The 13,752-nt window shown below is 39.8% G+C and overlaps 1 protein-coding gene across 4 annotated transcripts in view; it reads left to right on the top strand.

The window, feature by feature from the left end:
• The first annotated feature begins 2,051 nt into the window (after positions 1-2,051).
• The window catches only part of LOC103496670 (DNA repair protein XRCC2 homolog), a 35,105-nt gene continuing 23,404 nt past the window's right edge, over positions 2,052-13,752 (top strand). Inside the window, exons 1-2 of one of the 4 annotated variants that reach the window (XM_008458616.3) lie at positions 2,052-2,434; positions 2,608-2,761. In XM_008458616.3, the coding sequence (XP_008456838.2) occupies positions 2,258-2,434; positions 2,608-2,761 (331 nt within the window). In that variant the 5' untranslated portion in view covers positions 2,052-2,257. The remainder of the gene's footprint in view (positions 2,435-2,607; positions 2,762-13,752) is intronic. The other 3 variants (XM_051091494.1, XM_008458613.2, XM_008458614.3) reach the window with 3 other exon arrangements.

The following is a 13,752-nucleotide window of genomic DNA, read 5'->3' as shown; positions in this document are numbered from 1 at the left end:
CAAGAACACACCTTATACACTAATAATTAATATAAATTTTATTCGGTTAATAAAAAATATAAATACAATTTATTAGTGAAAAAAGGCATTGCTATTTATTTCTTTCTCACATTAATTTGTTTTTACATTTCAAAACCGCTCTCTCCATATTTCATTCAAATGGTTAAAATCTATAATTTAAGTAATATTAACATTCAAATCAAAATCAAAGCATCTATCCATCTTATTTACAAACAACCATACACATTTCATACGTATTAGTGAAAGAAAGAGGTAGTGAGGAATTCATAAAACACAAAATTTGAAACTATTCTTTTTATCTTTCCACCATATATAAACTAAAATATTTGACACACAAAATCCAAAACATTGGTCATCAATGGGCAGTAACAATAAAATTGATTGAATGATGAATTCAATCCTAAGATTAAGAAAAAAAAGAAAAAAAAGAAATAGTGGAATTAAGATTGCAATTTGGGAGCTCCATTGTTGTTTTTCCAATCTGAATATTGCTTTGTCTAGCTCTAGTAGCCAAATATTTAGCCAAATATTTTGTGTAATTTTTACGAAGAATATCTTCCAAAGAGAGGTTCAAATCAAGAATCCTTGTTAGGCCTAAGGAAGGATCATACAAAGGAATTCCCCCAATTGAAATTTTGTAATTTTGATTATTGTTGCTATGTTTCGCCATTGACGGTTTAGATTCATCGTGATTATTCTCACATTTGAGTTTGAGGATTTCAAAGTTAATTTAGCTATTTCCACGGCAACCGAACTTGAGGTCCCAATTTCTGGATTTGCTAAAATGATTATTGAAAGCATAAAGAATCATCTATTCGAGAAAGAAGATATACATATTCAACCTAAAAGAAAAAAGGGAAAATAATTCAAATAACCTTTAGAAGGATTCGATGAAGCAAAACGAACAAGGGAGTAGGAGACTGAGACAAAGGGTTTCAAAGAAGGAAAAGACCGATGAGCTAGGAGAGGAAGATGAAGGAGCGGCGTGGAGTTGAGTGGGGAAGAGATCGTTTGGCGAGGGAGAGAAGATAGAGAAGAATCGGTGCAGAGTTGGGAGGGGAAGAAAATAATGTGTCAGTGAAGTTGGGAGTAGCAGGGAACAGTGATAACCCTAATCTCCAAATCAAACCGATCCATGGGCCAAACATGGGGTGGGCTCCACTCCAATATGTGGGCCAAACATGTTCTTAGAATTGGTTATTTTTCGTACACGATTATTTGGCTATCCAATATTCGAACTATTTTTTTTAGGATGTTTTATATTTGTCACACGATTTTAAACAACTAAATATCAGTTTGAAAAAAAATAAAAAATAAATATTTTATATTTGGTATACGATGTTGAACCAAATACAATTTTGAAAAAAATTAAAGAAAATTGCAGCAGAAGAAGAGAAAATGACTATGGAAAGGAAGAGAAAAATTACGGAACAAAGAAGAGGGAAAAGAAGGACAAAACTAAAATATTTTAAAAATATAGCCAGCTTCATGAACTTTTTGATTTTGTTACACAGATTATAAATATTTTAGTGTTTTGTTATATTTATAAAATTTTTTCAATAATTAAATATAATATAAAATATTTATAGCAAAAAATTATATCAATTTTCGTTTATATATAATATTTTAAATTAATGATAAGGTCAAATTCATTCATAAAATTAATCAAATCTTATTACTAAAATTAATTGAGAATTTAAGACATTTGTGTAAAATTGTAGTCATATTAGATATTTTCATTAAAATTTTCTTATATTTATAATATGTTATGTTAGATGAAAATTATTTTCTTGATATAGGAAAAAAGAGTATCTCAACGGAATGAGACCACCTTAAATCCCAAGACAATATTAATGGTTTATGTTCGTATGATAGTATGGGTTATTTCTCATTTTCCTTTTAGTTTAATGATATTTGTTACTTTGATACAAAGTTTTCATTCATCATTTATAGTAGATTATTTTCAAAATCATTTTGAGAGTTAGAAACATATCTTTGAAACTTAAAAAAGATGCAAAGATAATTTTGATACAAAATAGTATTTCGTACAATTTAGGAATTTGGCCTACGATTTACCTCAGACTCGTGAATCGCAAACTCCACCCACCGTAAAAAAAAAAAAAAAAAAAAGTAAAAAAGGAAAAATTTCAAGTCACGTTGTAGTGGCTCACGTTCCGGCGATTTCCCTCCAAAACCCCAACCCCAGCCCGCCGGTCAGGCCAACAAGGGCGTCCTTATGGCGCTCAGCCAGTGGATAGACGGCGATGAGAGCGCCTCGGAGATGCTTGGCAGAGTTCTCAAAGAGCGAACCTCCTTGGTTGTTCCGCCTCTCCACAGAGTTCCTCTCCGTGTTGGCAATGTGGTCGAACTTGTTGGACCTTCTGGTTCTGCCAAAACACAGATCTTAATCCAGGTCCAATTATCAAGTTCAATCTGTCCATTTGAACTTCTTGCATGATTTATACTGATATATCAATCGAAAAGTGATGGTGATTTACCTCGACAGCATTTGAGAATAAGTTATGCGCCATTAAAAAGTAGATCGCTTCTGTCTTACCAAAAAAAGTAGACTGCTTCTGTGAGCAGGCTGCAGTTAATTGCATTCTTCCCAAGGAGTGGAATGGGATCCACTACGGAGGCTTGGGATGCTCTGCGGTGTTCATTGACTTGGATTGTCGTCTTGACATCACAAGGCTGCTCCAAGTTCTGAAGCTTCGAATTTTGGAAGCCATTAGCAATGGTGAGCTATTCGTGCCATTTAGTATTAGTAAAATGTTAACTTCAAGGTTATAATTGACGAGCTTCAGTTCTGCTTAATGATATCTCATAATGTCTTGTGGTATATCTAGGATTTGTTGCGTCTTTTAACTATTAATCTGCTCACTCGTCCTTTTCTGTTGTACATTTGATATAGAGCTAGTCTTGATGATGTCTATTTTGATTGCCGGTTAAGAAAATAGCCCTCTCCAGTCTCCAAAGAAGTTTTGACTGCAAATAGTCCCTTTACTGAAAAATATTAGACAACCTTGGAATCACGTTCTCTCCCCTTGTGCTACCTTCCCCCTACCCACTCACTCACCCACCGTGCCAAAAATTCCAACCACGACACACTTCCTTGATCTTTCCAACCTACACCCATTCTGTCTGTCATCTCTTGGCCAAAACAGAAAAAACAATCATGATAGAAAGGAAAACCTTTTCAATTTAAGTAGATGATCTTGAGGCAGCCACATTTGAATCTTAGAGTCTTCGAACAAAAAAGCTTCTTTCTTGTAGATTCACTGGAGTCCATTGGGTGGATCACATATGCTCTCAGTTTTCTTCTTGTTGCACCCTTGAATCAGAAATTCTTCAAAGAAAAAAGGGTAGATGATCAAATAATTTGGATTGAGAATCTCCACAGAGAGTAGCCCTTTGGTTTCTTGCTAGCCTAGCACAAAGACACCAGTAATATGATCGGATTTAACTCAACTTTTTTCCTTATGTTGGTTCTTATTTTAAGTTATGGTTGCTGTTTAGGTTTTCTTTGGAGTTGAGCTTTGGTTTATGGGTATCTACGAAGGAAACACTCTCTATTTTATGCATAGTGTTTGTGTTAGCATGAACACAATTGGACACGCTCTGGACATGTGCCTGATGACAATCACAACTTTTTGAACATGGGACGGGCAATTGTGCGACACTTGCTCTAATTTGGTGAGCAGGTCAACTGTACGAAATTTGAAAGTTACAAACAAACTCGCTAGATAATGTAGCATCCCTTCACATTTTGAGAGAAAATGGTTTTATAAGAAGTGAGAGAGAAAGAAAAGCTTGGTAAACACCATTAAGGAAAGGATGACTGTCAATTACAAAGAAAGCTTAGATTGCGAAGAGTACAGCAAGGCTTAGCCGAGAATATAACTATTGGGTCTCCTGTATGGTACATTTTAAACCATTTTAAATGTGATAGGCTTGTATCTGCTAAAGTGTGAGAGATCACTTACATGGAAAACAACATAGAACTGAAAACTACTTACTAAACTAAATACATGGCATAAATATAGGGTGGTTGAGGATGGTTTGGGCATGTGGCCGTCGGTACATCCACCCTGGATGAGCGTGCTCAATGGATTCTCCTCTACTCAAAACTTTGAAGTCCTCGGCGATTGGCGAAGCTTGAACTCCTCGATCTTGTGGATCCACTTTGATAATACATTCCCAACTTGTCTCTTCAGTCAGGAGGTTCTTCCACTTGACCAGAAATTCTTGTGGGTTTTCTATTCTTTCTTGTCTTGTCAGCAAGGATCTCTTCAACTTCCTTGACATCCTTTTGTTTCAAGTTAATGACCGGTCTCATAACATTATTCCGATTGTTGTCTTCTTTGTCTGGGTGGTATGGCTTGAGATTGCTCATGTGAATTACAGGTTGAATCTTCATCCACATGGGTAATGCCAACTTGTATGAGGTATTTCGACCTTCTTTAGAACTTCTATATTGCCCTCGTATTTTCTAACGAGGCGTTGATCTTTGTGACCTCAAAAAAGGATTTGTTCAAGTTGCAACTTAATGAGGACTTGGTCTTACACATGAAACTCAAGTGGGCGATGCCTTTTATCTGGTCATTTCTTCATACGTCTAGAGGTCTTCTCTAAGTACGCTTGAGCAACCTCTGTGGTCTATTTCCACTCTCTGTATAGTTGTGTGCCTGAGGATTCTTTCTGCATAAGGATGGTTGATGATTTGAGGCAGTAACGGTCGTCTCCCACTTACAACTTCAAATGGACTTTCCCTGTTGACAAACTTGTTTGGGCATTGAAATAGATTTGTGCCACGTCTAAAATTATCCCAGTTTTTCTGTTCGACATTGATAAAATGGGGCAAATATTCTTCGAGCATGTAGTTGAATCTTGGGTGGTAGCTTGATGATATATTCAAGCTCATCTCCAAGAAAGCAAATAGTTCTATTCAAAATGTGCCAATGAATCTGCCATCTTTGCTGCTAACGATGCTCGTCAGAATTCCCCACAACTTCACTACATGTCTGAAGAATAAGTGAGTTGTTAGTTCAGCAGAACATAGCTTGGGCGTCAGAATGAAGGTGGCATACTTCGAGAGACGAGAATCGATGGATGGTGACTAAGATTGCCTCATGGTCACCTACTTTAGGCAGATGGGTAATGAAGTCCATGGATACACTTTCCCATGGTTTTGTCGGAACTGGTAGGGGTTCGAGAAGCCCTTATCTTTGCCTTCTCGACTTTATCTTGCTGACAAACTAAGCAGGTCTTAATATACTGCATCACGTCATCTTGCATATTCGACTAAAAGTATCCCTTTTTCAATAGGGCATAAGTTCTTTGCCAACCTGGATGACCGACCTATAAGGTGTCGTGACATTCGTGTAACAACTTTCTTCTCAAATCTCCCACCCTAGGGAGTATAATTGATTTCGTCTAGTCACCAATAAGCCTTCTTCTACCTAAAGCTTTCTCGTTTTACTAGCTTTTGCTAAGTTCGTGACGGTTTGGGTGGAGGGATCCTTCTTCAAGAACTCTTTCAGAACGTAACACATCGATCCATCAACCTTACTTGTCTGAAGGTGTGCTAACATGCATGGGGCCGCATGTTTGCTTTTTCGACTCAAGGCATCAACCACTTGGTTACTTATTCCCTTCTTATGTTCGAATTCAAAGTCAAGCTCAGCTAGGAATTCTTGCTATCTTATATGTTTCAAAGTCAATTTCGGTTGACTAAAGAAGTGACAAGTGGCATTGTTGTCCGTCTTTACAACGGATGGAGACCCCCACAAATACTGTCTCTAGGCCCTTAGACAATCGCCCATGACGAGCATTTCTTTTTCAAAAACTATATATTGCTTCTCAATAGTGTTTAACTTTTGACTTTCATATGCGATGTGGTGTCTGTTTTGTAGGAGAACACTCTTTAGAGCAAAGTTGAGATGCATCAGTCTTGACCTCAAAAGGATTCGTCACATCGACAATCCCAAGGACTGGCCCCTCGATCATGGCTTGTTTCGAACCATCGAAGGTGGCTTGACATTTTGGAGTCCAACTCCATTGTGTGTCTTTCTTCAACAGTTTGGTCAACGGTTCTGCTCTTTTGGAGAATCCTTTCGCGAACCACTTGGAGTAATTGACCATTCCAAGGAAGGAGGGCAATTCTATGACTATTGTTGGTATTTTTTAATCACATATTGCCATATTCTTTCCTTCTACCATACCAATTCGCCCGCATTTCATAATTGCAAGCTTTCGTCTTTCTTCTTTTGGAAAAGAATTGGGGTACCACAGGGAGCCTTTGCCAGTCGGATGAATTCTACACTTAACAACTCATCTAGTTGTTTTCGAAGTTCAACTAACTTCGTTGGTGCCATGAGATAAGCATTATTGGGGGGTAGTTTTGTCCTGGGTAGCAATTCCATCTCCTGATCAATCATTCTTTGTGGAGGTAGAGACTAGGGCAAATTGTCGGGCATAACATCTCGATACTAATCTAAGACACATAGAATATCTTCGGGAACTGTCTCTTTCGTGGTTTTCAATGATTCAAGCGGGATGGCCACGAATGTGGGTTCATCATGGTCAAGGCCCCTCTTCAGTTGAAGGGCCGAAATCACTTTTAACTCATTCGGTTGGCGAATGTCCGTTTACACGATAGTGAGGGTAGATTCAGTGATGACCAGACACTTGGCGAGGGGTATGGATATTTCTTGATGTTCGAGTAAAATTTCCATTCCCAATACAACATCAAAGTCATCCATTTTCATAATTACGAAGTTGGTATGACCATTCCATCCTCCCGACCTTATCATTATTCGTTTTGCAAGTTCGATGATAGGTAGGGTGACAGAGTTTACGACTTTCATTCTCCATGCATCTTTTTCTGACGGAGGTTCAACCATCTGGCTTCCGTCTTTGTCATGAAGTTATGAGTTGCACCAGAGTTGACCATTGTAGTCTTAGTTGGTTTATGGTTGATCTAGGTGTCAACATACATTAGACCCTTTTCCATTGGCCCGCTTGTTTCCCACCTTCTTTTGAAGAGACGATATGAATTTCAAGGCCCAAATTCTAGAACTATCACCTTCCTTCGTCTGAGTAACTTTTCCGTTTGCTTGACTTGCCTTGTCTTGAGTCTGAAGTTAAAGAGGCCCGAAAGGCATTGAAGGCTATTCAATTCAAACATTCTCTCGCCATATGTGGACCCTTGCGTATGAACGTGTTAGATTACCCACAAATAAACACTAATTTACCCAACTCTAATGGCAAAAAACAGAGGCAGCACTCTGTACTTATTTATTTATAATGCCAAAGGATACATTCATAAGACTTAACAAGTAGAAAAGAACAATATCAAAGCAACAAAACTATAACAGTAGAATAACATACCAACTTTGCAGCCTATTCTAGGGTAACCCTCGGCTACAGCAGCCGACCTACTCAAGGTAATATCCCCCAAAATAAAACTTACCTACCCAATCCCGAAAAGGTGCTATATATAGGCCTTTTCAACATTCTCTCACCCTGGGCCCACCCCGCACGATCGTGTTCTTTTTATTCCCTCATCGTTGTTGTCATGTTGGTTTACCGTTCTACCCTTCCTTTTGTATGTATGTAATATGGGGGGCCTTACAATACCCCTCGGTTCCACATTCACCTTGTTCTCAAGGTGAAAAGAAGGAAATTGTTGGTTCATTTGATAAATCGACTCCCAGGTAGCTTCACTTTTCGGTAATCCGTGCCATTTGATCAACCATTCATACGCTCCCAATTCCTTGTTCCAACGGATACCTAGGACAGTTTCCGGCCATAGTTATAACTCAAAATCTTTAGTCAACATGGGGTGTTGGTGTTGCACTACCTGCTGGGCACCGAATTTTGGTTTTAACTGTGATATGTGAAAAACATTGTGGATTGCCGTTTCAGGGGGAAGGTCCAGCCGGTAAGCTACTGCCTCTATTTCTTCAATGATCTTGTATGGCCCATAAAACCTTGGTGCCAGCTTTTCTGATCTTTTCCTAGCCAGTGAACGTTGTTGATATGGTCTCAGTTTAAGATACACCTCCTCTCCCACCTTAAGCTTGAGTTCTCTTCTTTTGAGATCGGGCATTTTCTTCATCCGATTTTGAGCTAAACACAAGTTTTCCTTTAAAGCATTAATAGCTAAGTCCCGCTCTTTCAGCATCGATTCTACCTCGTTGTTAAGGGTTTTTCTGTCTCCATAGGATAGCAAGGGAGGGGGAGTGCGACCGTAGACAGCTTCAAAGGGAGTAGTTTTTGTAGATGCATGGAAAGTAGTGTTATACCACAACTCGGCCCAGGGTATGAACTGATCCCATTTATGCGGTTGCTCATTACAAAAGCATCTCAGATATGTTTCAAGGTATTGGTTTACTCTTTCAGTTTGCCCATCAGTCTGTGGGTGAAAAGCGGTGCTTCTATTCAATAGGGTTCCCATGGTTGCAAACAATTCTTTCCAAAAATTGCTAAGGAAGATCTTATCTCTATCAGAAATGATGGATTTAGGGATGCCATGACGCCTTACCACTTTATCAATGAAAGTTATGGGCACTTGTTTCGCTAAGGAAGATCTTATCTCTATCAGAAATGATGGATTTAGGGATGCCATGACGCCTTACCACTTTATCAATGAAAGTTATGGCCACTTGTTTCGCCGAGAAGGGATGTTTAAGAGTGATGAAATAGGCATATTTAGTTAGGTGATCCACCACCACCATGATTACATTAATGCTCCCTGCCTTAGGTAGTCCCTCGATAAAATCCATGGTCCAATCTTCAAGAATTTTGTCTGGAATTGGCAGAGGTTGTAGAACACCAGCTGGTTTAGTGGCTTCATACTTATTTCGCTGACAAATCTCGCATTGTTTGACATATTTTTTAACATCATTCTTCATACCCTGCCAATGAAGTTCCCCACTCATTCTCTTATACGTTCGTAAGAATCCTGAATGGCCTCCCAAAACAGAATCATGGAAGGTGTGCAGCAGTCGGGGAATGAGGGACGAAGTTCGTGACAAGACCAGTCTTCCTTAGTATAGTAATCTACCATTCTTCCATTCGAATTTTCCCCCAACTTCCGGTTCCTTCTTCAACTTCTCGATAATTTGCTGGAGTTCCTCATCATTTTCCACTTCTTCACTCACGGTGTTCATGTCCACAATTCCAGAGGTTGTCATCTCATTGAGCTCTACCCTTGTGTCAACTCGTGAGAGAGCATCTGCCGCTTTGTTTAACAACCCCGGTTGATAAAGGATTTCGAAGTCGTACCCGAGGAGCTTGGTTAACCATTTCTGGAATTGTGGCTGTACTTCTCTTTGTTCTAGCAAAAATTTCAAAGCCTTCTGGTCAGACATGATGGCGAATTTCCTTCCCAACAAGTAGTGACGCCACTTTTGTACTGATAGCACCACAACCATCAATTCTCTTTCATAAATGGATTTCGTTTGAGCTCTCTGCGACAATTTCTGACTAAAGAAAGCTATGGGATGTCCTCTTTGAGATAACACCGCTCCCAATCCGCTGCCTGATGCATCTGTTTCTATGGTGAAGGGTAGAGTCCAATCCGGTAATGCTAATACGGGTATAGTGGTCATTGCTACCTTTAGTTTCACGAATGCTGTTTCGGCTTCTTCTTCCCATTTAAATGCATTCTTCTGTAAGAGTTTAGTGAGGGGCGTCGCAATGTCACTGTAACCTTTAACAAACCTTCGGTAATAGCCTGTCAACCCCAAGAACCCTCTTAATTCCGATACATCTGAAGGTCTCGGCCAACTGACCATGCTTTTAATCTTTTCTTCATCTGCTTCCACTCCTTTCTTTGATATATGGTGCCCCAAGTATTGAATTTTAGAGTGGGCAAAGACACATTTCTTCTGATTTGCGTAGTGTTGGTTATCCCTTAGCACAGCGAAAACCATCCCTAGGTGTTTCTCATGCTCACTTATATCATTGCTGTACACTAAGATATCATAAAAAAATACCAATACACAACGTCTAAGGAAGGGTTTAAAAACCTGGTTCATCAAGGATTGGAAGGTTGCTGAGGCATTCGTTAGGCCGAACGGCATCACCAGAAATTCATAGTGGTCTTCATGTGTGCGGAAAGCCGTTTTTTCTATGTCCTCCTCCTTCATTCTAATTTGGTGATATCCCGATTTGAGATCCAACTTCGAGAAAACAGCTGCTCCATGTAATTCATCTAATAATTCCTCGATTACTGGGATTGGGAATTTGTCGGAGACTGTGGCTTGATTCAACTTCCGGTAGTCTACACAAAATCGCCATCCTCCATCTTTTTTCTTAACCAATAGAACGGGGCTTGAATAGGGGCTATGGCTAGGCCGAATGATCCCATCTTGTAGCATTTCAGCTACTAAGTTTTCGATTTCTTCCTTCTGGACATGTCCATACTTATATGGTCTTACATTAATAGGTCTTTGGTCGGGCATTGTTAAGATACGGTGATCGATTTCTCTTTTGGGAGGGAGACCCTTGGGGGTTGCAAAGATATCCGCATATTGTTGTAATAAAAACCTGATCATAGGTATGTCGGTTTCATCTCCTTTCATTTCCTTGTCCGTCTCATAATCTTCCTCGGCTGACATCTCCATGTTCGTCCACTCCAATAGGAACCCTTGGTCGTCATCTTGCCATGTTTTTTCCAACGTTTTCAACGAACATTCGACTTTAACGAGGGAGGGATCTCCCTTAAGAACAATTTGTCTGCCCTCATTCCAAAAAATCATCGTCAAGGAAGGCCAATGAATCCTCATGGTTCCTGTCGTGTCTAACCATTGCATTCCTAGCACTGCATCGACGGTTCCCAGCTCTACTGCTAGAAAATCTGCTATGATAGTGATCTCCTTGAGCTTCAGTTCTACTCTTCTGCATACCCCTTTTCCTTTACAACGAGTCCCATTCCCAATAGTATATCCAAACTGGGTATTTTGTTCCAGCCTCATTTGTAATTCTTCCGCTAAGGCCTGGTGGATAAAATTATGGGTCGCCCCGCTATCGATCAACACCACAATCTCCTTATGTCTTACCCAACCTTTGAGCTTCATGGTACCTTTTGAGGTTAGACTGGTCATAGTCTTAAGTTCGATTTCGGTGTCTTCGGTGAGTTCCAAGTTCTTTAGCTCCATAGTTCTCTCTGTCGTTTCATCCTTGCTGTGCACTTCCTCAGTTTCTTCTTCTTCATTCATTATGAAGAACATTAATTCTCTTTTTTCCTTGGTTTTACAACGATGTCCTGGGGAGTACTTGTCATTGCATCGGAAACATAGCTCTCGGTCCAACCTTGCTCTAAACTTTGCATCGGATAATCTCTTCACAGGCGGCTCTCCTTTCTTGAAATGACCCTTAATAGGTATGGTAATTTGCTTCATCTGAAAATCAGTTTTACGCGGCATTACTTTCTCATTTTCTCCTGTCTTCTTGCCTTTCGACGACCCCCTTTCGTCCCATTCTGTCATTCTCAGCTCCATTTTAGTCAATTTCAAAGCTAAGTTTCTGTCATTTACCAGTTGTGCTTCTTTCATGCACTCCTCCAACGTTTGGGGATGCCTGCTGATGACCTCAGCTTGTAAGGAAGGCTCCAACCCCGTCACAAAAGTGTCTACCAATACACTTTCTGCCATATATGGTAACGGAGCTGAATAGGTCACAAATTTTTTCACGTAATCGTTGTAGGAACCATCTTGTTGGATTCGAATCAACCTTGCCCCTAAGCTCTTCTGTCCCGAATCCCTAAAGAATTCAAACATCCGGCTCTTTAGGTCCTCCCAGGATTCCACTTTTTTTCTATTATGACTCCAGCGATACCAATCAACTTTGTCTTGGCCAAAACTGACCACGACCACTTTTACCTTCTCAGCTTCAAGCAGATTATTGATCTCAAAAAAATGCTCTGCCCTGTACACCCATGACTTTGGATTTTCTCCCAGAAACATCGGCATCTCAACTTCTTGTATTTGCTTCTGTCTATCATTGTCCCATTTGTCTCAGTTATCAGCTCAGTCTCATCCACCTTCCCTTTTGGTTTCATCACCGAGCCGTCGGACGTTGTTCCCGATTCTTTTTTTTTTTTTTTGTAACTTTGGCTTTCCTTCATCTCATCCGCCAGACGCTCAACCGCCTTCTTCATTTCGAGCATCATTTCCTTTAGACTCAGGATTTCCTTTTCCGTTCCATCGACCCTTTCTTCCATCTGTCGCTGAACCATTTGTCTTGTGAACACCCCCAGTTTCTAATGGCTCTGATACCAATTTGTTAGATTACCCACAAATAAACACTAATTTACCCAACTCTAATGGCAAAAAACAGAGGCAACACTCTGTACTTATTTATTTATAATGCCAAAGGATACATTCATAAGACTTAACAAGTAGAAAAGAACAATATCAAAGCAACAAAACTATAACAGTAGAATAATATACCAACTTTGCAGCCTATTCTAGGGTAACCCTCGGCTACAGCAGCCGACCTACTCAAGGTAATATCCCCCAAAATAAAACCTACCTACCCAATCCCGAGAAGGTGCTATATATAGGCCTTTCCAACATTCTCTCACCCTGGGCCCACCCCGCACGATCATGTTCTTTTTATTCCCTCATCATTGTTGTCATGTTGGTTTACCATTCTACCCTTCCTTTTGTATGTATGTATGTAATATGGGGGGCCTTACAGAACGATTATTCCTGTTTCCTCAAGATGTGAAATTTTGGTGATGTCTCACATCTTGAGAGTTGTTGGACAGATCAAACAACTGTTCGATAGTAGCATTTGCAGACGTGAGGTCTTCGATTCTCTGCTCATACAACTTGGTCTTTGCTCATGGTTTTAGGCCTTCGACGAAACATAAAACTTTGTCTTTCTTTAACATATCACATATGTCTAACATCAGTCCTGCGAACTGTTTCACATACTCTTGGATGTTGCATGTATGTGTTAGTTTTCACAATTTCCATCGAGCTACGATTTCAACATTTTTGGGAAAGAATTGCGAGCAGAGTTCCTTCTTCAAACTATCCTAAGTATCTATCATACAACACCCCTCTCGAATATCAACATATTGAGACCTCCACCATAGTTTTACATCCTTAGCAAGATGCATAATTGCTAGCATTGTTTTTGCTTCTTCTCTGACTGTGTTTGTTTCCTTGAAGTATTGCTTGAGGTCGAAGATGAAGTTCAAAGGCTTTAGCATCCGTTGCCCCATAGAAGGTCTTGGGTTCAAGAATCTTTATTCTGTTAACCTGAATTGCTCCTCTTGTGGGAGCTTGATTTGCCATTGCTTGCATCGTGAGATTCACCCTCGTGCTCACGTCTGCTATCTCATTTCTAACGACATCGGGGACAACTAAAAAATCTTCTAAGATGCCATTTACCATCTCCAGAATCGACTTCTAGGAATTATCTAGCTTGCCATCATGCTTTTTTATATGGGAAACAGAGCCCGTTGAGCTATTGCCACGCTTGTACTTTCCAATTCTTATAGTTTTTGCCTCTAGAGTGTCAACTCTTGCCAAAAATTCAGTTATGGGTAATCCGTTGAGGTCCCACATCAGTAGCGTTGACTTTCTTAGAAATTTCTTGTATACGGGTTTCTAAGAAGCGGACGGAGTTAGGAACTTCTACTAGGTAAAGCATTTGCTCGAATCTCAATTGGAAAGGAGCTAATAAGGCCTTGATACCACTTGGCACAAT

The sequence above is a fragment of the Cucumis melo genome, chromosome 10, assembly GCF_025177605.1.
Source record: "Cucumis melo cultivar AY chromosome 10, USDA_Cmelo_AY_1.0, whole genome shotgun sequence".
Classification (NCBI taxonomy): domain Eukaryota; kingdom Viridiplantae; phylum Streptophyta; class Magnoliopsida; order Cucurbitales; family Cucurbitaceae; genus Cucumis; species Cucumis melo.
The sequence above is the reverse complement of the archived record's forward strand: the minus strand, read 5'-3'. Positions and strand labels throughout refer to the sequence as shown.